At 49.7% G+C, this 26,993-nt stretch overlaps 1 protein-coding gene across 2 annotated transcripts in view; it reads right to left on the reverse strand.

Annotated features, from left to right (window-relative positions):
• Window positions 1–4,892: 4,892 nt before the first annotated feature.
• LOC147010798 (sarcoplasmic/endoplasmic reticulum calcium ATPase 2) overlaps window positions 4,893–26,993 on the reverse strand; it is a 108,876-nt gene continuing 86,775 nt past the window's right edge. Inside the window, exons 13-23 of one of the 2 annotated variants that reach the window (XM_085858915.1) lie at window positions 17,521–17,646; window positions 16,695–16,913; window positions 16,314–16,436; window positions 15,834–16,046; window positions 15,424–15,644; window positions 10,507–10,709; window positions 10,293–10,378; window positions 8,775–8,908; window positions 8,487–8,604; window positions 8,285–8,402; window positions 4,893–5,826 (exon numbers count right to left, since the gene is read on the reverse strand). In XM_085858915.1, coding sequence (XP_085715041.1) covers window positions 5,804–5,826; window positions 8,285–8,402; window positions 8,487–8,604; window positions 8,775–8,908; window positions 10,293–10,378; window positions 10,507–10,709; window positions 15,424–15,644; window positions 15,834–16,046; window positions 16,314–16,436; window positions 16,695–16,913; window positions 17,521–17,646 — 1,584 coding nt within the window. In that variant the 3' untranslated portion in view covers window positions 4,893–5,803. Of the gene's footprint in view, window positions 8,403–8,486; window positions 8,605–8,774; window positions 8,909–10,292; window positions 10,379–10,506; window positions 10,710–15,423; window positions 15,645–15,833; window positions 16,047–16,313; window positions 16,437–16,694; window positions 16,914–17,520; window positions 17,647–26,993 lie in introns of both variants that reach the window. The other variant, XM_085858914.1, reaches the window with a different exon arrangement.

A 26,993-nucleotide genomic window follows, 5' to 3' on the forward strand; every position in this document is an offset into this window, starting at 1 on the left:
CCCCCACCCCGTTCCACGCTCCTCCGCCCCCACCCCGTTCCACGCTCCTCCGCCCCCACCCCGTTCCACGCTCCTCCGCCCCACCCCCACCCCGTTCCACGCTCCTCCGCCCCCACCCCGTTCCACGCTCTTCCGCCCCACCCCCACCCCGTTCCACGCTCCTCCGCCCCACCCCACCCCGTTCCACGCTCCTCCGCCCCCACCCCGTTCCACGCTCTTCCGCCCCCACCCCACCCCGTTCCACGCTCCTCCGCCCCACCACGCTCCTCCGCCCCACCACGCTCCTCCGACCCACCACGCTCCTCCGCCCCACCACGCTCCTCCGCCCCACCACGCTCCTCCGCCCCACCACGCTCCTCCGCCCCACCCCGTTCCACGCTCCTCCGCCCCACCACGCTCCTCCGCCCCCACCCCGTTCCACGCTCCTCCGCCCCCACCCCGTTCCACGCTCCTCCGCCCCCACCCCGTTCCACGCTCCTCCGCCCCCACCCCGTTCCACGCTCCTCCGCCCCCACCCCGTTCCACGCTCTTCCGCACCCACCCCACCCCGTTCCACGCTCTTCCGCCCCACCCCCACCCCGTTCCACGCTCTTCCGCCCCCACCCCCACCCCGTTCCACGCTCCTCCGCCCCACCACGCTCCTCCGCCCCACCACGCTCCTCCGCCCCACCCCGTTCCACGCTCCTCCGCCCCACCCCGTTCCACGCTCTTCCGCACCCACCCCCACCCCGTTCCACGCTCTTCCGCACCCACCCCACCCCGTTCCACGCTCTTCCGCCCCCACCCCCACCCCGTTCCACGCTCTTCCGCCCCACCCCGTTCCACGCTCTTCCGCCCCCACCCCCACCCCGTTCCACGCTCCTCCGCCCCACCACGCTCCTCCGCCCCACCACGCTCCTCCGCCCCACCACGCTCCTCCGCCCCACCACGCTCCTCCGCCCCCACCCCGTTCCACGCTCCTCCGCCCCCACCCCGCTCCTCCGCCCCCACCCCGTTCCACGCTCCTCCGCCCCACCCCGCTCCTCCGCCCCACCCCGTTCCACCCTCCTCCGCCCCACCACGTTCCACCGCCCCACCACGTTCCACGGCCCCACCACCACGTTCCACCGCCCCCACCACGTTCCACCGCCCCCACCACGTTCCACCGCCCCCACCACGTTCCACCGCCCCACCACGTTCCACCGCCCCACCACGTTCCACGCTCCTCCGCTCCCACCCCATGCCACTCTCCTCCTCCTCCGCTCTCACTCTCCTCCTCCTCCTCCTCCTCCGCTCTCACTCTCCTCCTCCTCCTCCGCTCACTCCTCCTCCTCCTCCTCCTCCTCCGCTCTCACTCTCCTCCTCCTCCTCCTCCTCCGCTCTCACTCTCCTCCTCCTCCTCCTCCTCCGCTCTCACTCTCCTCCTCCTCCTCCTCCGCTCTCACTTCTCTCCTCCTCCTCCTCCTCCTCCGCTCTCTCTCCTCCTCCTCCTCCTCCTTCCTCCGCTCTCACTTTCCTCCTCCTCTCCTCCTCCTCCGCTCTCACTCTCCTCCTCCTCCTCCTCCTCCGCTCTCACTCTCCTCCTCCTCCTCCTCCTCCGCTCTCACTCTCCTCCCTCCTCCTCCTCCTCCGCTCTCACTCCTCCTCCTCCTCCTCCTCCGCTCTCACTCTCTCTCCTCCTCCTCCTCTCGCTCACTCTCCTCCTCCTCCTCCTCCTCCGCTCTCACTTCTCCTCCTCCTCCTCCTCCGCTCTCACTTCTCTCCTCCTCCTCCCTCCTCCGTAGTCAGTCTCCTCCTCCTCCTCCTCCGTCTCACTCTCCTCCTCCTCCCTCCTCCTCCTCCTCCGCTCTCACTCTCCTCCTCCTCCTCCTCCCTCCGCTCTCTCCTCTCTCCTCCCTCCTCTCCTCCTCTCCTCCTCCGTTCCTCACTCTCCTCCTCACTCTCCTCCTCCTCCGCTCTCACTCTCCTCCTCCTCCTCCTCCGCTCTCACTCTCCTCCTCCTCCTCCTCCTCCGTCACTTCTCCTTCCTCCCTCCTCCCTCACTCCTCCTCCTCCGCTCTCACTCTCCTCCTCCTCCTCCTCCTCCGCTCTCACTCTCCTCCTCCTCCTCCTCCGCTCTCACTCTCCTCCTCCTCCTCCTCTCCTCCGCTCTCACTCTCCTCCTCCTCCTTCCTCCCGCCACTCTCCTCCTTCCTTCCTCCTCCCTCCGTCCTCTCTCCTTCCTTCCTCCTTCCGTCCTCCTTCCTCTCCTCCCTTCCTCTCGCTCCCACCCCGTGCCACTCTTCCTCCTCCCTTCCCTTGCACTCTCTCTCCCTCCTCCTCCGCTTCCACTCTCCTCCTCCCTCCGCTCACTCTCTCTTTCCCTCCTGCCTTCACTTCTCCTCCCTCCTCCGCTCCCACCCGTGCACTCTCCTCTCCCTCTTCTCTCTCCTCCTCCTCCGCTCTCACTCTCTCTCTCTCCCTCCGCTCACTCCCCGTGCTCTCCTATCCGCTTGCCTCTCTCTCTCCTCTCTCTCCGCTCCACTCTCCTCCCCCCCCTCCGTCACTCTCCTCCGCCCACCACGTGCCACTCCTCTCTCTCCTCCGCTCACCCCGTGCCACTCTCCTCCGCTCCCACCCCGTGCCACTCTCCTCCGCTCCCACCCTGTTTCACTCTCCTCCTCCTCCGCTCCCACCGCGTGCCACTCTCCTCCTCCTCCGCTCCCACCCCGGGCACTCTCCTCCTCCTCCGCTCCCACCCCATGCACTCTCCTCCTCCTCCGCTCACACCCCGTGCCACTCTCCTCCTCTTCCCTCCGCTCCCACCCTGTGCCACTCTCCTCCTCTTCCTCCGCTCCGTGCCACTCTCATCTTCCTCCGCTCCCACCCCGTGCCACTCTCCTCATCTTCCTCCGCTCCCACCCCATGCCACTCTCCTCCTCCTCCGCTCCCACCCCGTGCCACTCTCCTCCTCTTCCTCCGCTCCCACCCTGTGCCACTCTCCTCCTCCTCCGTGCCACTCTCCTCCTCCTCCTCCGCTCCCACCGCGTGACACTCTCTTCCTCCGCTCCCACCCCGTGCACTCTCCTTCTCCTCCGCTCCCTCCCCATGGACTCTCCTCCCGCTTCTCCGCTCCCCCCCCGAGCCACTCTCCTCCCCTTCCTCCGCTCCCACCCCGTGCCACTCTCCTCCTCTCCCACCCCGTGCCACTCCCCGCCTCTCCCTCCGCTCACACCCCGTGCCACTCTCCTCCTCTACCTCCGCTCCTACCCCGTCCCACTCTCCTCCTCTTCCTCCGCTCCCACCCCGTGCCACTCACATCTTCCTCCGCTCCCACCCCGTGCCACTCCTCCTCCTCCTCCTCCGCTCCCACCCCGTGCCACTCCTCCTCCTCCTCCTCTGCTCCCAACCCGTGCCACTCCTCCTCCTCCTCTGCTCCCACCCCGTGCCACTCCTCCTCCTCCTCTGCTCCCACCCCATGCCACTCTCCTCCTCCTCTGCTCCCATCCCATGCCACTCTCCTCCTCCTCCTCCGGCCCAATCATGTGCCACTCTCCTCCTCCTCCGCTCCCACCCCGTGCCACTCTCCTCCGCTCCCACCCTGTGCCACTCTCCTCCTCCGCTCCCACCCCGTGCCACTCTCCTCCTCCGCTCCCACCCCGTGCACTCTCCTCCTCCTCCTCCGCTCCCACCCCGTGCCACTCTCCTCCTCTTCCTCCGCTCCCATCCCATTCCACTCTCCTGCTCCTCCGGCCCCACCCTGTGCCACTCTCCTCCTCCTCCGCTCCCACCCCGTGCCACTCTCCTCCTCCTCCGCTCCCACCCCGTGCCACTCTCCTCCTCTGCTCCCATCCCATGCCACTCTCCTCCTCCTCCGGCCCCACCACGTGCCACTCTCCTCCTCCTCTGCTCCCATCCCATGCCACTCTCCTCCTCCTCCGGCCCCACCACGTGCCACTCTCCCCCCCCCACACCCCTACCACTCTACCTCCACCACGTTCCTCCACCCTCGTAACTATCCATCCCCTGCTCCTCGTTTGTGGAGATTCCAATGGTCACCCTGTCCGTTAGCTGGGTGTCAGCTCGAAAACAACCAGCGATGGCATTGCAGCAAAAATCTAATGTGACTGGGTCTGACACAATATGTAAAGTTCTCTTTTCCTGTTCGTTCATTCCCTTTATGTTTATCTAACCATCAGCTCTACCTTGTTCTGCCAAGAACCCCACTCATGTGAAGAAAAAAAAATGCTACCTTCAGGTGGATTTGAACCCACTGCCTCTGGGATACCAATCCTGTATCATCAATTTACTCAGACATTCATGTGACACCACCTGCCTATTTTAATGACGAGTAAGTCTCAAATCAAAGCTTATTAGTCATCAAATGTCTCTGTGGATCAACTTTTGCAGGCACCAAACCGTGATGAGTTTGTGACATGTTGGATTGGGGGGGGGGGGGGAAGAGAACGAGGAGTTTCTATAATTCTTTTTGAACAAGAAAATATAATTTGATGCGAATGCATTATTGGATATACCTCCACCCACGTTATATGTTAATCCACCATTACGTTTCATCCCAATTCGAGGTCACAAGAGAGCGAAAACATCAGATGCTTCCAACTTGAGTTACGATTTACAAAACTCTGTTCAGAGCGCACGCGACCTTTGACCTTTTAAACCCAAAATTTAATCAGTTCATCTATGTTTGGTGCCAAGTTTGGTTGAAATCCCTTTTGTGGTTCACAAAAGTTATCTCGGTAACAAAGATCTGCGATGGACAGATCCGAAAACAATGGCTCGGGCGCCATTCGGCTACGGAGGTAAAAAAAAAAAAAAAAAAAAAGACGCAAGGTCCATTCAAACATGGTTGCACTGATTTTTAAAATCTATTCCTATGGTTTCTTAACACAAGATAACACAAGTGGCAATAACAGTGAAGTCCACAATGGGCATTTTATTAACCTTAGGAATACAAAGCCCATGTCCAGTACAACAACAGTGGTTAACAAAGGCAGTGTATTTACAATTTCCCACAAGTACAATAAAATTTCAGACATTCTTGAAGACCAATATTTTATTTTTTATTTATTTTTACTCCATAACCTTCATATTTGCATTCCAAAGTGATGTAAAGTTTCTCAGTACTGGTTTCTCAGTTTGTTTTTTTTCCCCAAGTACTGGCTGTGACATTTCAATTATCTACACAATGTGTCTGACAATTCCCACTGCGAAGGACCAGAGCAGATTTTAGGAGAGAAATTGCACAAGAAATATCTTTTCGTTTTTGTAGGGTTTGTGGAGGGGGGGCTTATCCCCTCCTTCACCCTGACCCATATTCGCACCTTGTACTAACCGAACTGTACGAGTTTATACACACAAAGTGGTTGTTAAATTTCCTTTTAAATATAAAACCGATCCACAATATGCATGGGTGTTTTATGTCCAATTGGGGGATGACTTAAACCTCCAGCCAACCTCTCCTTCCTCTCATTTCAAAAACCTCTACGGTAACTACAGCAAACTTCTGCATCGAATAGCCGGGTACAGCGAGGCATGCGTACGTACATGTACTATGCGACCTGTCAGCAAATCTGCACCTAAAGACGGGTGGGTTTCCATGAACGACTTGAAAAAGGCCCAATGACTAGTTCTTTGAACTTACAATATGTAAGATGTCCGAAAACAAGCGGTCCTTTTATTTTTTTTTGAAAGACAGAAGAAAAAAAAAAATAAACAAAATAAAAACGACCAATAGGAGACATGCAGCGTCTTGTCTGCTCGGAAATGGGCTCATGCAAGACTACACCTTTCGATTCTCATACATGGAGGCTGGCGCGAAGAGCATTTATTTATTATCTTCAGTGTATCCTAGAGGAGAGAAAAAAAAACAAAACAACAAAATACAAGTTAACAGCAGAAAAGAAGAAGTGAAGAAGTGAGAGCAAAATAACAACCAAAATAAATAAAAGTGCAGCAAAAGAATGTGCAGAAAAGCTCGCTTGTGTAACGTGCAGCAAGATTTTCAAGCTAATGTCCAAAAATCAGGATTCCTGCGTTTCCGACCATGCATCGGGATAATCCGAGAACATCGACCCGCTTCGGTTTCGCAATTTGTGCTTCCAAGCAAAGCCGGTACTACGGGTGCCTTGCACAGAAAGCTCGTGGCCAGCAATGAAGATCCAATTACAAAGCTCTGGGTTAGGACAATCCGTTTTAGAAATTGAACCCGATTACAGGTTATAACAAGAAGGGGCGAAGGTGGATCTCATAGGTTACCGGAAACGGAGCAAAGTGTCAGTGAAGTGCACGCAGTTTAAACTAGTCAACAAAAGGGCTCACGTGGAACGCTTTTGCTTTGAGGGTTCACCAAAATGTTAGGTCACACTTCACACAATGTAAGAGAAAGGAGCCGTGATCGAACAGAATGGCAAGTCGACGGCACGGCACATTAACACACAACCTACCGGTGTGGCCTCGCGGAGCCGAGGCGTGTTCAAATACAAAAACACAAAGCGTCGATGTTAGCACTAAGCTTTCTCCCGTGCACATGCAACATGCGTCGGGTTACCTCTGTCTTTTTAACTTACAAACCACTGCTCACGGCTCTATAAAATAAAATAAAGAAGAGGTTAAGCTGCTGAAGGGAGTGGGGAAGAAACAGTGAAAAGTTATACCCACACATCAAATGATGACACATTCCACTCTGTTAGAAGCAAAACGTGGTGAAGTCTCATGGTTAAAAACAAAACAAAACAACAACAACAACCACCCGCAAAGATGACAGTTGCAGGCCTCACGTGGCTTTATGTACATGTGCATTGTGTAAGCAAGAGGTTTTGGAAACTCTTCACAAGGGTTGAATTAACAAAAATAACCCTCGGTGGACATTACTGTATATACATTCTGAGACCAGGAAAGCCGTTTTTAGAATCATGTGGCAGCCAAAGTTACTTTACTTGGTCAGGATGCGAGAAAAACAAGTTTATCTCTGTACACGTAAAAATTTTATTCTACGCATGGAAGAGGTGTCTTCATTACATGGAATCTTCAAACTGCTAATAGCCTTAATAAAAATTCATACCTAAAGAAATTCAAATAAATACTTCCTCTTTAAAATGCATGGAAGGATATTTTAAACAACAGAAGACTTGTGTTTCAAAACTCTTAACAATCCCACACTCCACCCGCACATCCCATCACCCACCCACTAGCCCCTCACACCATTTTCTGTACAAGCCTAACTACGTGTCAAGCACAAAACACGCGATGTTGAATAGACATCCCGCAATTCAGAAACAAATGAACGGGTCACCAAAGCAATGACCAGTGGTTCATGGCGGCAGCCAATGCCGTGTTTGAAAATGGCACAAATGTCGGTGAAAGAAGAATCCTCAAGTTTTACATGTCTCGACCCCATTCGGAGAAACGAATGCAGGGGAGTCAAATTCCAAACTCGAGCACACAGATTGGCCAAAATAGGCGCATGTGGCCCAATATTACTCGGACCCCATCGAGTCGAACCACACTTATGAACAAGAACAAAAGCAAAGAGAAAAAAAAGTGCCAAACTTGCACATACAGCATGCTTTTAGATGGACCAGGAAATAAATGAGGGAAGAGGGTGGGGGTGAAAGTAAAGTGAGTGAGGGTGAGGAGGAGTTCTGCACAATGTCCTCTTTTTTTTTTTCTTTTCTTTTTTAATGTTTTGTTCTTTCAACGTAAACGGCAAGGCATGAGAGAAAAAAAAGGGCCGAGCTTTAGGAGGCAAAGATACACGATGATGATGTTAAGCACACCGTGCAAGCGGACAGGTTGAAAGTGCCGTTAAAAATGTCAAGCAGGACAGGGGTCATAGGTCAAACACAACACACAAGTTTGCAAGCAAGCCGCATAGTGGCTTCCAAAACAAAACAAACTGGTTAGATCATTCAAACACATGAAGATAAACTTGGTCACCACCCATTTAGTTTTCAGCAGCTCGGGTGCTCAACGTGAAGGGGGGGGGGGGTTAAAAAAAAAAAACAAGGAGAATTTCGATGTTGTATAAGGTGAGCAAAATTCGGGGGATAAGACAATAAGCAAAAATCAGGAACGACAAAAGATAGACTGGCAAGAAAGAAAGGGACGACATTTTCTGGAGGAAGACAGCAGTTGGTTGTTGCATGTCAAGACCAAAAAAGCTTGCTGAGGTTAGTGTCAACACTGTAAAGCCACACAATGAGGGGCACCATGATGACCACAAAAGGCCAGGAGATGCCCCGGTTCAAGGCATCCGGTCTGGTCTCGTCGTGATCAACACACAGCAGTGGCGGCAAAGCCTCTTTACCCTCCACATAGTTCCTGGCAGAAAACTTGAGTGTCTCATCAAGGAGAATGACAGGGAAGGAAATCTTGAGGACAGTGACCCACTGCTCCAGTGTCAGGGGTGTGATCTGGAACACCAACTGGAGAGAGACAGATAATCATGAATGCTTACACCGGATCACCTTACCTAGGAATTAGAAATAAACAAAAGGATGAGCAATTACCGGCAAAGGTTCCACGTAGAGGATGAGAAAATGCAGTGACATCGAGAGGCCGATGGCTCCAACAAGCCAGATGTTATCCCATGGCGGCATCTTTAGAAGAGACTGATTCTCTGAGAGGCTACAGGAAACAAAATTAATGTTTGATTAAGATAAATAAAATAAATCGATAGAGAATAACAAAAAGGAAAAAAAAAACCCAGAATAGTTAAATTTAGTGTTTGTTTAATGTATTCTGCTTTTCACCCAAAGCAAATGCAGAAACGGGTAGTCGAGAGAGGCACGTATCACCTGTTTAGCGCATTGCACATCTCTATGGTAACCAGCACAGACAGGGCCATTGTCATGGGGGTTGGCGATTCAAAGATGTTGCACTCCACACCGTCAAAGTCCGGATTGTCTGGAGTGCATTGCAGGAAGTGACTCTGCGAGAGGGCGCACGTGTGGGCATTACGGAGCCATGCGGCAAAATGCACACAAAGAGTTCATGAGCAATGCAGAGCAAAAGCCAAAAAGGTCAATTTGCATTTAATCAGAACAAGACTTTTTACAAACTTGAGTGCGCCACGCATTTCATATTTCTTATCGGAGGCTTGAGGTTTTTTTGAAGGCAAGAGGTACGCCACACCTCGAGCACAAGTTATTGATGCAGTTGATTACACAAGTGAGAAGAACTTTAGTTATTCATGGAGACACAATTATGATCCTTGGAACAATTTTATTTTATTTTTTTAATGGAACAAACAAACAGAAATCATTCTGTACCATTGGAGGTATCAAATAACAAAACCAGAAAGGCACTCTTTCGTGACCGATATGCCTACACCCACATTATTACATCATTATTATACAGTACTGTACTTGTACCTCATTTGACTTGGATCCCTTCAGCCATTCTTAAGTTATCCCGGGAACGAAAATCCATCACGGACGCACGGAGTACCCCAAAACAATGCCTCTGGCGATTTCGTCGGTGGAAACATAACAAAAGTAAAATTTATATCAGTGACCAACACATCGCACATGATACTGAGACCCCAGGTTCAAATCCCATCATGTCCTCCACCTCCAGTCCCCAATTCCATTGTTCACCAATGTCCTTACGATTCATGTAAAAGTGCACTGATGTCTCACATTGTCCTTGTCCAGTATGTGACGTATATAAGCTTTTCTATGAGCCAAGTTATAATAAAAACTAACAAGTGAGCACAATATACACCCGAGCAAGAAGGTATATACAGAATTGTGCTACTACATGGAAAAGAGCAATCACTTTAGATGATGAACCTATGTCGCGACACACCGTCTCCAGTCTGTACCTATGTACCAAATATGAAACGTGAAAGTTAAAAACTTTGGGAGTTAGAGTGCGGACAGGAACGGACGGACGGACGGAGACAGACACACAGACACGACCGGTATCACATAATACGCCCCGATATATATATATATATATATATATATATATATATATATATATATATATATATATATATATATATATATATATATATATATATATATATATATATATATATATATATATATATATATATATATATATATATCGTATAAAAAGTATCCTTGCTTTGCATTCCATGTTCCTAAAATCCGTGCAAGGAATTTAGAACTAATTGTACGGCATGTCGGCAATTACTTGGCTGCTAATTGCACTCAGCGTTTATGCAATAAACGTACTTCATTCAGCAGCGATAAATGCAACAAATGTATTCCTCATTTATGCAATACGTGTACTCCTTAAAACAAGATGCAGCACCTCAAACACTCCAAGCATGAGTTTAGACTCACAAGCTGGTAGTAGGTGACCTTGGGACCATCGTTGGCTGCCATGAACCACCAGGCCGCTGCACCGACAGTGGCTGCACCGACATACCCTACAGAAACAAAAGCCCCAAGAATATGCTATAGTGTCTCAGATGAATTCGTTTTTTTCTTATTTTATTTTATTTAAATACCATAGTATGCGACCAAAGATCTCAAAAGTCTTCCCAGGGGGCTGCACCTCCAATGGCGAGATAACGGAAGAAGAGCCAGCCAGAGATGAGTGGCTCCTTGGGGTTGCGAGGGGGCTTGTTCATGATATCAAGGTCAGGTGGGTTGAAGCCCAGTGCAGTAGCAGGCAGCCCATCTGTCACAAGATTTACCCAGAGAAGCTGCACAGGAATGAGGGCTTCAGGAAAGCCGAGCGCTGCTGTCAGAAAGATACTGACATGGAAAGTGGGAGGGGGAGTGAAGGGGGAAGCAGGTGAGGGGATTGTACAAGGATAGCAAAGCAGGAGAAATAACACAGGAGGAAGAGTCAGAACCCTGTATAGGAACAGTTACAAACATACAACTGTCAACCAATCTCCAACATGCAGGCAACCACAAGGATTTTCAAAAAGTGACAAAAATAAAATAACATCTAATTCATAAAACTTTTTTAGCAAGTACATGGGAAGCAGCAGAGTTGAAACGAAGGCCAGCTGTTGAAAAACAAACTTCTGTGCAGGCTGAAAATAAAACAGAAATGGCTTGAGGGGGTGGGGGACAGGACCCAAGAGGTGATCAACTGAACATGACAGGGGACATGGAAAGATTCCAGGCATCCTACGTAGGTGTTCAGGAGAAAGCAAAATCACCAGGGAGAGAAAGCAAAACTAGGGAAGGTAAAGCAGTGCTGTCCTTCTTTTCCATGGCATCATTTGGAATGTCAGGGGTTTTTTTTTTGTCAGTGACAGTTATTTATTAATTTTTTTTTAAATAGAGTCGAGCCTCGTGGAAGAGCTAGAACATAAAACAAAACAAAGGGTAGAAGGAGAGGTAGAAAACACACACAACAGCAGGATTGAGGGACAAAATACAGAGACTTTGAAGATAAGGATTTTTCCAGGTACTTGGAGATCGTTGATGAAGATTAGGAAGAGGATGGGGCCCAGAACAATGTCTTGGGGCATTCCAGCCTTGAAAGGTAAGAGGAGATTAAAGGATCCTGTTGAGAGACACAGCTAAGAGAATGAAGGAAGTCCATAATCCATGTGTGGAGTTGGCCATGGATGACATAGACAGAGTTTGGAGAGCAAGGTGGGATGCCAGACTGTGTCAAATGCTCGAGATATGTCCAGAGAGTCTGACATGTGTATCAAATTATCTCATGTCTGACATTGAGGGCCTCCATCCATTGTTGGGAGAGCAGAAGCAGCAGCAGCATCTCCAAGGTAGAGTGAGTGACCTGGTCTGAAGATCAGGCCATTGGAGAAGAGGGTCAGACCAACTGATGGTCAGAACTCAGGCCTTTGGAGAAGAGGATTGATTTGATGTCAACTGCGATAATGTATTTCATGACCTAACCCATGACTGGATGCAAGCTGAAAGGTCTGTAGTGAAGGGAATGGGTTTTTGCACCTTGTTTATTGGTTTCTCGTCCACAAAATATATCAGTGAATGAAAATTGCTTTTTTATTTCCTATTATTTTGCCAAATAGACTCAAACACGATGCGCAAGAGAGTTTCTTAATCTTCATTTTGGTTCCGGTATCGGTTTGAACGTGCGCTGAACGCAAACAATTTTTTATCTCCTGAACATTCATTGGGACCGGCAGGGGATATGTATTGTAAAACAATTCTCACTCTTCTTTCATATGGTAATGTTGCCTGACTTTCAAGCAGATGTAAGATGGCCGAGAGCAAATGATATGGTGAACAGAACAGAAGGAGTATAAACAAGAGCAGCAGAACTGGTTTTTAAAACGTCAGCTGATGCCATCCAGTCCAGTTGCAGAATCAGCATCAGGGTTTACTGGAAACTTCTCCACACATGGAGTCCAGGAGCAGGCAGGTGTGACAGGGAAAGGTGGGTATAGACAACTAGGGGTTAGGCACACAAAATTTGGAAGCAAACACAGAACTGAGACATTCAGCCTTCTCAAGAGCTACTGTGGTGCTACTTGAAATTATGGAAGGGACGGAGGGGGGAGCATAATCCGGAGACAGACCTAACAAGGTGCCACCAGCTTTTAGAGGGGGGAGACAAATTTGAAGATTCAAAATTGAGGATAGACAGACTGTTTTCTGGCTCTCCTGAGAGTGGACACACTTGTTGCTGGCTTTGTGGAACGATCTGAGCTTGCCTTTGGTGGAATTTTCCTTCCAAGCAGAGAAGACAAGTTGTTTCAAGGCCAAATGCCTCACCACAAGATTCAGCATACCATGGGCAGGAAGATAGGTATGATAACTGAAGATGAGATGGAATTAATCTGTGCATAAGGGAGGGCAGGTTTCTGAGGAAGAACTCACAAGCTGAGTGCTGCTGTCAGAAAGACACCAACATGTAAAGTGGGGTGGGGATAAGAGGCCTTATTGGCAAAGCCTCAGAGCCATTACCTTATGGCAATGGCGCAGACAATGGCTGTAAAATCCCCGGACTGTGCAAATGTGTCCGATGGATCTTAATATCCATTTCTTTAAATTGATGTACTTCAGTTTGGCCGATATGATGTTCCTGAGTACTCGGCCTCATGATCTTGGCATCCACAGTTCAAATCCCAGTCGTACACAGACAAATGTACCGTGTTGGCTTGCCCATGTATTGTCGTCCTTGTCCATCCATCCATTGGGACCATACTCTGTGCAGAGTATTGGTGCTGCCTTAGCAGTCTCCTTGGATATTGGGTACAATCCTGGATGGGTCGCCACTCCGACACAGGGTACCAAGCAAGCTGGCACTCATTTTGCCAACCCCAGGAGGACAGGCAGAGTCAACACCACCTGGTATTAATTCAACAGCCGAGCAGGATTTGAACTCAGGACCCGAGGATCCCAATCCCAGCACTCCAGTCATTAAGCCAACACCAGGCATGTCATCCTTGTAATTCATGTAATATTACCCTCATCTCAGATGTGCTAAATGCACATGCTCCTCCACGAGTCTAATCTCTAAAATAAATAAACAAACTATAAACTAGAATACAAGTCTGAAGACGACGATGGTTCACGAGCGGTATTTGACGATGTAGATTGTTTCAGAAGTCAAGGATGAGACAATGTGATAATGTTTGACCAAGTTATAAAAATGATCAACATGATGTGGTATGAGTGACAGGTTATTAGCTGCAAAATGTCGAAAACCAGGTATTGCTCAACAACTTTCAAAATTTGACCTTTGCATAACCTTTAAAGGTCACAAAACAATGTTGTGGACATTAAAATAAGGAAACAGGATACGTGCTATAGCTTATTGGAGTTAGTTCGTCGAAGAAGGTCGAAAACCCGGTTCGATTCCCACAACTTTGAAAATTTGACCTTTGCGAACTTTAAAGGTCAAAGGTCAAGGATTATGACCTTTGCTGCAAAACTTCCTCTGGAACATTCCAGGAACAATATAACGTCATATAGGCTTTATGCCATTTCGCACTCCTTGGATTATCCATACTTTGATGAAATCAGCGTAAAAACAAACTTGAAGGGGGCGCCACGGGCAAGGTGTTCGAGATAGAGCAAAATGGTTTCAAGACTTTAGGTGGGGAATGACCTCAAGATTATGCATAAAAAAATATTGTCATCCTAGCTCTCAATGTTTGGGCGGTCGTATGATTTTTATGTCAAAATACGAAATTTTCTAAGTTCGTGACCTTGTGACCTTGACCTTGGGACTAAAATGAAAAATCGAGCTCTGTGGGGCTATGCAGGTGCCATTGGGCTAATCAAATACCGAAACCTCTGCCAGATTCGACAAACCTCTCGGAGAAGAACTTTTTTTTATGTCAAAATCGCAATTTTCTAAGTTCGTGACCTTGTGACAAAAATGAAAAAAATTGAGCTCCGTGGGGCTATGCAGGTGCCATTGGGCTAACCAAATACCGAAACCCCTGTCACATTCGACAAAACCCTGAGAAGAAGATGCAAATTGAAATCTGCTACCCCCTAAAAACACGTTTTTTGGGCGTGGCTCCGCCCATAATGGGCGTTCCACGCCCATCTTCAGGAATACACAACTAGATCATGATATAAACCTCCCACCAAAATTTCATCAGGATCGGATCAAAACCCACGGAGATATGCTTGGGACAGACAGACAGATAGACAGACAACAATAACGAATATAGTGGTCACTTATATTTTTCGTGAAAATATTTTTTCGTGAACCAACAAGTTCCTCAATGTGCCTAATGATGGGCCTACACTGTCCAGTTTTACCCATTTTGCATGAAATGCATGTTTTTGTGTCACTTAGGCCAAAATTGGTCAGCGTTTTCCATCCCACATGCCATAAACCAAACGCTGTGCGTCATGAAAGGAAATAGACATTCTATTTCAGCACTATAAGCCTGTGCCATAGGCCAAAGGAAAATAAACGCTGTAGGCCAACTTGTAAGGGTGGAGGGGACGCAGCGAAGAAGCATTGGCATTCGAGGGGGTGAAATCTTCAGTTTGTCTGCCAAAGTATCCAGGCTGTGGTCTTGTTGAGCAACGGTAGTACACAAGCCAAAGAGATGTGCTCTTCTAGTATGTATGCCAGAGGAAATATATATATATATATATATATATATATATATATATATATATATATATATATATATATATATATATATATATATATATATATATATATATATATATATATATATATATATATATATATATATATATATATATATATATATCAACTTTGTAGTTTTTACTGGTTTCAATCAATATTGGAAAGTCTTTGACAAGACACCATGCAAATAATTTCAAGTGGACAATGAGTTACTGAATCGAGACAAAAAAAAACCCTGTCCAATCTGTCCAAAAAAGGGTGGTAATGAAACAAAAATGCAAATTTAAATAGCAGATGCAGGATGATACAATCACTACCCAACCATCATATTAAATAGAGCAACGATAGGCAAGGTGAGGGAACTTCGCTTCTTGCTCCCACACCTTCCCTGGTGAGCCTCACCAGACAACCTCGCCAACGTTGGAGGAAATGAGGTAGCGAATGAACTGTTTCATGTTGTTGTAGATGGCACGGCCCTCCTCCACAGCAGCAACTATCGTGGAGAAGTTGTCATCAGCAAGAACCATTTCTGAGGCAGATTTGGCCACAGCTGTGCCAGAACCCATCGCAATGCCAATCTCAGCCTTCTTTAGTGCTGGGGCATCATTGACTCCATCTCCAGTCTGCTCAGCAAGGTGGTAGGCGGGGAGAAATGAGGGTACAACGTGAAAGGAATTTCCAGCAGAGACATGTGCTGTCGTACAGTGTTCAACTATGCCGAATGGTCATCTATTTGCCATTATTTTAAAAGTTGTAAAGATCAATTTTAAGCTAAACTGACCGGCAAATCAAAAATATAGAGATGGACGTACCATGGCAGTGATATCGTCAAAGCCTTGAAGGAATTCTACAATCTTGGACTTGTGTGTCGGTTCAACGCGGGCAAAGCATCGTGCATGTCGGCATGCACGGCTCTGTTCATCGCTGGGAAGATCATCAAACTCACGACCCGTGTAAGCCAAACTGGTGACATCCTCGTCCTCGCCAAAAATACCAATTCTGCGGCAAATGGCGATGGCTGTGCCCTAGCATGACGGACGGGTATCGGAAAAACACTTCAGAGCAGTGGGTTGTATTTGAAATATAAAAGCGCTGCATACACAGTTATCAGAAGGAAAGAACCCCACGCAATGAAAATGCAATTTAAGGTTGGTTTGAAGGTCAAAGCTCAACACACGAGCAATTTGCCTACTAACAGTCAGAGTTTAATGTCCATCATTTCGTTCGGTCTCTAGGACATAACAAAACAGCTGTGGGCAAGATGAATATACTTGTATGGTTGTGCATTTTACCTTGTTATCGCCGGTTATCATGATAACGCGGATGCCAGCTTCACGGCACAGTGCGATCGAGCCCAACACCTCTTTCCTCGGAGGGTCCAGCATTCCGACACAGCCCACAAATGTGAGATCCGACTACAAATCAAGTACAACAGTACTTACAATAAAGCAGGGTGGTGGTTATCAGTGAAGTAAAACCTATAAATAACGAGTCCGTTAGATAAGCTAATTATGAATCAATAAGCAATACAAGCCACAATAGCATCTGCAGGTAACTTTGGCAGCATTAATCACGAGGGTGAAAATATGGCTTTGAGCCAATGTTGTGCCATAAATGGTCCTCAAACATGACAGTCAATCTGACGTGGTCTGTGCATGCGAATTCCAATGCACCTCGTAATCAGGAAAGCAATTCGATTCCTCCAAGTTCATGTCCTCACGGCGAGGGGGAATGTCACGCGTTGCCAGAGCCAGGCAGCGCAGGGTGTCACGCCCTGTGCCGTATTCCCTGATCACAGAGAGGATTTTATCCTTCACCGCAGGTACAATTGGCACCTTGGCCGTGCCTACCCTCACGTGGGTGCATCGATCAATGACCCCCTCCGGGGCACCCTAAAGAGGAGACACACCCACCCAGGTTAAGATGGAAAATGTTACATGAACCTGATGAGAGATGACTAAACATGGAACTGCACAAATGAAACAAACATTTATAATCAGTAGATAACATCAGTACAGCTACCAAAATTACCTGCTTCCTGCACCAATTGCTTGGGAAAAAGACATTACGCACTGAACCGAAAGAAAAAAATAAAAACAAATATAAACAAGTTTTGTGGAGGGGGTTGTGGGGAGGGGAGGAACAAGAGTGACAGCAACAGGGGCTAGTCAGAGACCATCTGTCCAACATGCAACAACCTCTCCATCAGAAAAGAGGCCAATTAGTCCAGCTTCCATAACATATCATATGCATGTAAAAGTACATCATGAGACAATGGGGCAAATAAACATTAACTGTGGTATTTGAACCTCGGATCTCAGTATCACGAGTCAAATGTCCAGATGGGAATGGAGAGAACAACAAAAACTTACAAACTCTTTATCAGTCACTGGCACAATAATAACCAAAATAAATCCAGAAAACTTAGACACAAGTAGGCAGGCACATAGGAGTAGTTAATAATCAAGTATTAATGCACTGCAGAAACACAAGCCTCACCTTCACAAACATTCTGTTGCCCATGGAGGAACGGGATGGTTTAGCGGGCGAACAAAATGCAGACATTGACTTGCGATCTCGTGAAAACTCCAATGTAAACTGTTTCTTCATGAGCTGCAGAATTACCTGAGGGGTTTGGGGGGTGGTGGGGAATGAATGACACAACACACAGAGGTCAAAAGGTTGAATGGGGAGAAATAATGAGCTATGAGGTAAGGAGGACAGTGAGCGCAAATTTGGTGGTGAGCATATTATGGATGATACAAGTCTTAAGTGTCACTATTTATTTAGGTTGCATGATGTCTCCATTAAAAAGGTACTTGGGGGGGGGGGTGGGGGGGGTGGAAGACCGTTCACAAAAATATTTTAAATGCTCAAAATTTAATTAATGGAAATACAAGGGAGGAAAATATTGTGACGTCCACGGGACTTGAACAGTCCCGCCAGCGTAGAATGAGCCGAAACGATGGAGGCGGTTTATTTATTTATAACCCAAACATGGCGGTTCCAATCGCTCTACCGCAAACGGGACGAGGAAGGTGGCACGAGTCACTTTTCACTGAGTTGATGATGTTTATTCGTTTTTATTATTACCAGAAATAACAAGACTCGGCAAGAAGAGGGATCCGGGGAGATTCGACGGGATGGTGTGGGATCGGGCGTGGGGAAAAACACAGACAATTCCAATGAATATACAGTTCTCAATCCCTCTAAGGCGCCAAGCACGCACGCACGCACACACACACACACACACACACACACACACACACACACACACACACACACACACACACACACACACACACACACACACACACACACACACACACACACACACACACACACACACACACACACACACACACACACACACACACACACACACAACGTAGCTATTTCTGGTGGTCAGGCAGGACCGTGGTGTGGACGCAACTGTCCCTGGATCGGCGTCGGACGAGCTGGCCTTGCTCTCGCCATGGGGGGACAGGAGAAACCGCGGTGCTGTCGACCTCCTGGTCCTGGCCCAAGTCCGCCCACAGCCGCCAGGGAACCAGCTCCGGCGCCAAGCCGCGAGCAGGAGAGGGAGGCAGGTCCGCCTGCCGCCCGACCCCGCACTCCAAGTCAGCAGAACCCCAGAGCCAACCAAGGCGAGGCACGAGGCCCAGCAAGGCTCCAAGACACGATCAAGAACACGATCGAATCAGCACAACAACAAGGATGCTCCCCGCGCAACAGCCTCCCCACCAAAAAAAACACGATCTTTTTGGTTGTAATCTTCCTCTTCCTTTTCGACCCCGAACAGAACCTTTTTATCCTTGGTCCTCGTCACTTCCAATCGAGCCGTTTATTGGCCCACCGCCGTCGCCTTCCGCCAATCGTGATCACGGGGCGGAGCCATCCGCAGCACTGTCCTGTGACGTCACGGCAAGCCTCCAGGGAATACTCACAGGGTTTACGCAGATACACTTACTCTAACCCGTGTCCCTATCTAATTACGTGACAATTATCATTTCCCCCTTGAAGAAATGAACATTTACTAGACAACTTATCACCACTGAATTACTACTTATTACATCGAGATCCTGGTAAACTCGAACAGCATGGCATACCTAATTAAACATCCTAATTACCCTTTGAATGCATACCCCCCCTCAAACGTAACACTGCCCCCTCCTCTGGTACCGCAGCTCCTGCAAGGTATATCACAGGCGCTACCGTACCAGCCTTAACACTTACTGACTCACACCTAATTAACCTAACGAAATAAAGTAGGAGGGGCAATGGGCAGCGAGTCGCAGCTAACTTACCTATCCTGGTTAATGTACTACCCCCTTATGGCCTTATCCTCGCCTAAACAATCATTCGTTTTTTTTTTTTAATCACATGATAGCACTGAGCGAAGTTGCACTCCATCTTCTGGATCATCGCTCTTGCCCAGCACTCTTCCAGTGATCTGGGGAGGGGAAACAAAAGGTTCCACAAAAACACAACACTTATACTTTACATTCCTACTCTAAGCCTTAACGACACTATTCACAGGATATTTACACTTGACCGCCTCCCCCAGTGGATGCGAATAGACCCAGCGTTACCTGGGGAGCCAATTTTCAAATTTGCTTGCCCCAAAATTATGCGGACATCATGCCCTTGCTGCACCTGTCAAGTTGTGCGGGATCGGGTGGGACTCACACATCTTCACAACACTCACACCATGGTCATCATCACATTTCTAGGTCATGGTCCTCATTTTAATCATGCAGGCTGAATCCCGTCATGGCCGTGGGGTGGGTTACCACAAGATGATGGGGGCATCTCAGGTGCAACCTTGCCCACAGGTAAGCTTTAGTCTAACCCGGACGCTTCTCCGCCCCGCTCCCCTTGATTCCCTCCCCCCTGGTAGCCATCGGCTTTAATCCCGTACAACACTCTGGAAGGGGTCTCACTGGCTCCTCTGGCCTTCCTGGGTCGCCAAGGTCCTACCCACCTTGGTCGCCCAACCAGACCCTCTCCCAGTTGCCTCCAGACACAGTCACCATTAGCCACCAGGTGGTGAATCTCCTTGAAGGGGGTCGCAATTCACGCTCACCGTGAGCTTCAGCAATCCCTGTGGACAAGCACATCATCCCCACCCACAAAACCCACATGACTCTCCCACCCCATCGGCCTTACATGTGACACCTGCATTTCTAACACTTCACCGACCATGACCTTCCCTGTTACCACACCATGCCCAATAAAAAAAAACAATGTGTGCACCATACATTTCACTTCTTCATTTAAAACAACTCACATAGCACTTCTCACCCGATCCACGCACCAGACATTGGACAGCCACTCGTGCCCGCTTTGTTTCCAATTACCCACTGTCCCCATTGTCACTCTAAAACCCAGCAGAACTCACAAACTCCCACCTTCAGCACATGGGGCAGGAGGCTGCCCGGGCCCAAGCTCCAGCACAGAAGCGGCCAATCTTCCCCTCACACGCTCTATCCAATCCGGAATATCCCGACCCATGTAAGAGCTCAATCGGTCACAATGGACGATCTGTGGGAGTGCGTGGCGGCCCATCTGGATTTTAAAAACTACATCGGTTACCTGTCGGAGTATCACACCGGGGCCCTTCCAGGGGGGGGGGGGTGAGTTTCGGGCACACACCCTTCCTCCTCTGTGGCCGGAAGAGCCAAATGAGGTCTCCAGGGAGGAATCGGGGGGCATGTGTCCGAGAGTCATACCTCAATTTAGCACGCGAGGAAGCCAAACCTATTCGCTCCCTCGCAAAGTCATGAGCTTTCTCTATGCTCTTACGCATTTTGGAAGCATAACCCGCCGCCAAGGTCCATGTTGGGGTTTCAGGTGTCACGCCCAGCCACAAATCAACAGGGACCCGCATCTCCCGACCAAACATCAGCAAGGCAGGGGTGCAGCGCGTGGCCTCATGCTGCGCAGTCCTTTATGCCATCAGGACAAAGGGGAGATGTTCGTCCCAGTCCTGCTGATTCTGGGAGGTAAAGAGAGCTAACTGGGTAAGCAGAGTTTTATTAAACCTCTCCACCATCCCATCCGACTGTGGCCTTAGAGGAGTGGTCCGAGTCTTGTGAATTTGGAGGAGCTCGCAAACTGAACGTAGGAGTTCGGACTCGAAGTTCCGGCCCTGGTCTGTGTGCAGCTCCCTCGGAGTTCCAAAACGGGTGAAGAACCCCTCCACTAGTGCTTGGGCAACCAGCCGTGCTTCCTGATTGGGCAATGCATAGGCCTCTGGCCATCTGGTAAAGTAGTCCATTGCCACCAGAATATACTTGTTGCCTCGGTGGGTGGTGGGTAGGGGCCCGACCACATCAACCGCTACCCTCTCAAGTGGTGCTCCTACATTATAAATTTGGAGGGGGGCCTTAAGTGCGCATGGTGGTGTTTTCTTCCCCCGGCAGAGGTCGCACCAACGTACCCATTTTTGGATGTCGCTGCCCGAGTTCACCCAATAGAATCTCTGCCTCAATTTTGCGAGTGTTTTGGTTACACCTAAGTGTCCCATCGTTCGTGTTCCATGTACAAGCCCCATCACCTGTTCTCTCAATTTCGAAGGTACCACCAACAACCAGGAAATATTTCCACTCGTTGGTAATTCCCACTCCCGGTACAAAATGCCATCCTTCAGCTGGAGCATCTGCCATTGTGCCCAATACGCCTTCACCTGCACCCCAAGCGAAGCAATTTCTTCCCACGCAGGCCGTTTTCCACCCTCTAGCCAATTACAGAGGTGGCCCAAAACAGGGTCCTCCTTCTGTTCCTTTTTCCAATCGACACTACCAAATTCAGGAGGTGGTTGTGGCAGAGTCCGACGGGTTACTCGGGCGGCACATAGGCATGCATCAATTTGTTCCTGCCCAATCAAATCCCTATTCTCTTGACGTTCACAAAATTTGCATTGGTGCTGCAAACAAGGTCGCCGAGAGAGAGCATCTGCGTTGGCATGTGTTTTGCCGGGCCGATGTTGCACAACAAAATTGTACTGCTGCAGTTTCTCAAGCCACCTTGCAATTTGGCCCTCCGGCTCCTTGAACCGAAGAAGCCATTGCAAGGAGGCATGATCAACCCGGATCACAAATTCCCTCCCGTACAGGTAAGGATGAAAGTGTCCAACTGCAGACAGCAAGGCCAATAATTCTTTGCGAGTGACGCAATAATTTCGCTCGGGCTTTGACAGAGCCCTACTATAATAGGCAATCACTCGTTCGACACCTTGTTGGACTTGAGACAGGACCGCCCCCAATCCTCCCTGACTAGCATCCGTGTCAAGGATGAACTGGCCAGTCTCGGCCAGATACGCCAAAACTGGGGCTTCCATCAGACGTTGTTTTAGGTGATTGAATGCTTTGGTGCAGTTTTCTGACCACACAAATTTAGCTCCCTTCTCTGTCAATTGGTGCAATGGTCTTGCAATACTAGCAAAATTTTCCACAAATTTCCTATAGTAAGAAGAGAGGCCCAAAAATCCTCTGACCTCTCTTACATTTCTGGGGGTGGGCCACTCTTTTACTGCCACTGCCTTCATTGGGTCTGTGGCCACACCGCTTTCATTCACCACGTGACAGAGATAAACGACCTCTTTCCTAAAAATTTAGCATTTCCCAGGGTTCAGTTTTAACCCGGCCCCCCTCAATCGCCTGAAAACCTCCACCAAATTTTTGGCAGCCTGCTCAAATGTGGGAGCGTGGACAAGAACGTCGTCTAAATAGATCAGGCATGTTTGCCATGGCAGCCCAATCAAAACGCGTTCCATCAGACGTTCAAATGTGGCGGGGGGCATTGTACAATCCGAAAGGCATGACGACAAACTGCCAGAGGCCCTTCCCTGTGGTAAATGCTGTTTTCTCTCTCCCTTGTTGGTCCATTTCCACCTGCCAGTAGCCACTCTTCAAATCCAATGTAGTGAACCATTTTGAGCCGGAAATGGCATCGAGTGTATCATCAATACGTGGCAGGGGATACGAGTCCTGAGCGTCACTTGGCGATAATCCACACAGAACCGAATGGTCCCGTCCTTCTTTCTCACCAACACAATGGGTGACACCCAAGGACTTGCCGAGGGCTCAATAATTCCAGCCTCCTTCATCTTTTCCACCTGTTTTGCAGCCTCATCCCTCTTTGCAAGAGGTAGACGTCGTGCAGGCTGTCGAACAGGTCGAGCCTCGCCAGTGTCAATTTGGTGCCTGACTAGACTCGTGCGTCCAAAATCCTCGAGAGAGAGAGAGAATACATCCAAATTAGCACCAACCAAATTGTGCAATGACCTTACCTGGTCCACTGTTAACCCCTGTTCTGCTCGGTTTACCATGTCCCCAACTCCCTCTGGCCAATTTGTTTTTCCAAAATTTTGCCCCGACTCCGGCTGACCTGGCGAGTCTGTGGTTCCGTCCCCTCCGGTGATCTCCACTACACTGCTACCCTTTGCTATAACAGCTCCGCCCCTCACTGTGTGAGGGCTGTCAGACAGGTTGAGCAACCGAACCACTACCATGGGCTGATGTGTATCCACGAGTGTACGACCCACCATCAATCCTGCAGTTTCCCCCGAGCTCCACGGCTCCACCATCCCGAGCTGGCCCACGTGATTGGTCCTTGCCGATATCCGGGCCAACACCACGGTCTCAGACCTGGGGGCCACGGTCACGGTGCGCGACATCTCCAGTCGCGCCCCCTGCGCCTCCTCGACTTCCCCCAATCCCTCCAACCGTAGCTTTTCAGTCCCTAGCCACATGTGACCCCACCCCAGGTCTAGTTGGCAGTCATGTTCCACAAGGAAACTCAACCCCAGAAGGCATCGGTCACACACTTCTGCCACCCACACCACCGCATCGACCTCTCGGCTGCCCAACTCCATCCTCACAACCCCACGACCCATTATCGGCGTCGTTGCTCCTGTAGCAAGTTGGAGACTGTGTCCTGCTAGTCTATCGATTTTGTCCCAACCTCCCACACTTTGGTCCAACACTAGCGGGCTAATAACGGTATCACTTGCACCCGTGTCCACCACTGCTTCACAAAACTCTCCCTCTATCTTTACCCTTACCCGCAAATTCCCCACACCAATTTTCCCACAATTCACTATTTTCACCAAGGGAGGGCACTTCTCCACAATTTCACCAGCCAAGCATGGCCCTGTATGCTCAGCCCGATCTCGTTTCCCCGACCCCCGACAGTGATCTCTGGACTCGACCTAGGTAAGGGCATCTCGGATAGACCTGGCGGTTCAGCAGGAGGATTCACCCTCTCCGAGTCTAAAAGTCTATTGGAGGGCCCCTCCATCGCCGGGTACCGGCAATATCGTTGCATGTGTCCTCTTCGCCCGCACCGGAAACAACTCCCCATAAAAGGCCCCCGTGAGTATCGGTGAAATGTCTCTTCCGGTTCCGGACCCCCTCGGCCATAATCGAATTGCTCTATTGGCTGGGCTGGACCCCGCCACTTTGGCGCACTAACTACCGGATTACCCTTTATCAAACTCGACAGTTTCTGGCAAATTTCCTGAAACATTTGGGTAATGCCAATTTCTCCCAGCCCCTCTCCTTGATCCTGGATCTCCGCCTGTCGGACCGTCACCGATGGCCTCTCGGGCACCCGACCCAGCGGCCTCCACGAGGCCAGCCTGGCTGCGCACTCAGCCGCTCGGTGAACGGTGGGTGGATCCTGTAGCTCCACTAGCGCTCGGACCTCAGGGTCCAGAAGAGCAGCTAAAAATTTTCTCTAGTGCCAGTCTGTCCCACGCCTCCACTGTCAGGTCCCGATACGCGATCCTGACTGATTGGTAAATGTCCTGTGCCAGCTCCTGCACTGTCTCACCCGGCTTTAATCTGCGGTGCTGGAGCTGAGCCCGCACCAGATCACAGTTTGCAAATGTGGGAGCTGGTCAACATCCCCTCCGCGATCACGTTTAACACATCTGCGGCTGGTCCCCGCAACGTTGCCACCAAATTCCCTGTACGTTCCCGCTCATTCCACCCGTTTAGTCGGGAAATGCACTCAAATTGCGTCAGAAAAGCTTCAATGCTCCCTGACCCGTCGAAATTTACCAGGGGGATCACTTTTACGGTGGCCCGCTTCTCAGTTTCTCCCTTGTCCGAATCCAGCCCAGGGATCAAACACCCTTGTGGCTGCGTATCCAATTTCGGAGCCCACTGTGGCCAAAGATGTTTTGTGGTGAGGGTCTCATGGGTCAATTTTGCCTCCTGTTCCAAACGTTGAATGGACCGATTCACCTCTTCCCGCAGGATCTTCTGGGCCCGCACAACCTCCTCCAAGGCTCCATCGCGAGTTTGTAGCTGCTCCTCAACCAACCCGGACACTCTACTTACAAAAGACGGCTCTACCAGGCCTTTATCCAAGACTTCATCTTGGCTCATAATTTTATCTTGTTCGTCCAAACGAGCCTCCAATACTTTTACCTCCTCCGCCAAATTCATCCCTTGCTTCCTCAGCTCTCCCCACTCTTCAACCTGCAGCTGCATACGAGCATCCACACAGGCACGATGACGTTCCAGGCTTTCATCCACTTTATCAACCCGACTGTTCGTTGCATCAATTTTATCTTCCAATTTTTTTCGTATATTTTCCCCCTCCAATGTAATTTCTACCTTTATTTCCTCCAATCTAGCATCGAATTTGCTTTGTATTTCTCCCAATTTAACATCCACACACTCCTGCATCTCAGTTTTCATTTTCTCCATCTTTTCCCCCAATTCATCCCTCATTAAATCAATTCGTGCACCCAACTGTACCCCCATTACCCCCAATTGATCTGTCATTTCTGCCCTCTGTGCCGTCATTTCTGCCCTCTGTGCCACGAATGGATTTGCTATTTGTGCCATCATGTCCCCTATTAAACGTTCCAACATTGTCTGGATCGACATCGCGCCAGTTTCCGGCGCTGCCGGCCCCGTTACGGGCAATGAAGCACGGTCCACGCTCGGAATGGGGGAGGTTCCAACCCTACCCCTGTCTCTCCCCTCTTCCCCCGACTCGCTGCCAGACACGTGGCCTTCCTCCTCAATCATCTGCACATCCGCCACGGTGCAGAAGTCCCGTTTGCCGCCAATTAATTTAAATTTGAAAAATCCCGCCAAAATTTTCCCGCGCTCGCGCGCTTTTCTGTAGTGATTTTAGATTCCAATTCGTGGCGAGATTTTAATCCTGGTATATAATTTAGAGGGGTTCGAACATCCAACACCCTGACACCAATGTGACGTCCACGGGACTTGAACAGTCCCGCCAACGTAGAATGAGCGAAACGATGGAGGCGGTTTATTTATTTATAACCCAAACATGGCGGTTCTAATCGCTCTTCCGCAAACGGGACGAGGAAGGTGGCACGAGTCACTTTTCACTGAGTTGATGATGTTTATTCGTTTTTATTATTACCAGAAATAACAAGACTCGGCAAGAAGAGGGATCCGGGGCGATTCGACGGGATGGTGTGGGATCGGGCGTGGGGAAAAACACAGACAATTCCAATGAATATACAGTTCTCAATCCCTCTAAGGCGCCAAGCACACACACACACACACACACACACACACACACACACACACACACACACACACACACACACACACACACACACACACACACACACACACACACACAGTAGCTATTTCTGGTGGTCAGGCTGGACCGTGGTGTGGACGCAACTGTCCCTGGATTGGCGTCGGACGAGCCGGCCTTGCTCTCGCCAGGGGGGGGCAGGAGAAACCGCGGTGCTGTTGACCTCCTGGTCCTGGCCCAAGTCCGCCCACAGCCGCCAGGGAACCAGCTCCAGCGCCAAGCCGCGAGCAGGAGAGGGAGGCAGGTCCGCCCGCCGCCCGACCCCGCACTCAGAGTCAGCAGAACCCCAGAGCCAACCAAGGCGAGGCACGAGGCCCAGCAAGGCTCCAAGACACGATCAAGAACACGATCGAATCAGCACAACAACAAGGATGCTC

The sequence above is a fragment of the Eptatretus burgeri genome, chromosome 16 (assembly GCF_056783735.1).
Source record: "Eptatretus burgeri isolate ZD-2024b chromosome 16, Ebu_testis_v1, whole genome shotgun sequence".
NCBI classification, from domain to species: Eukaryota; Metazoa; Chordata; class Myxini; order Myxiniformes; family Myxinidae; genus Eptatretus; species Eptatretus burgeri.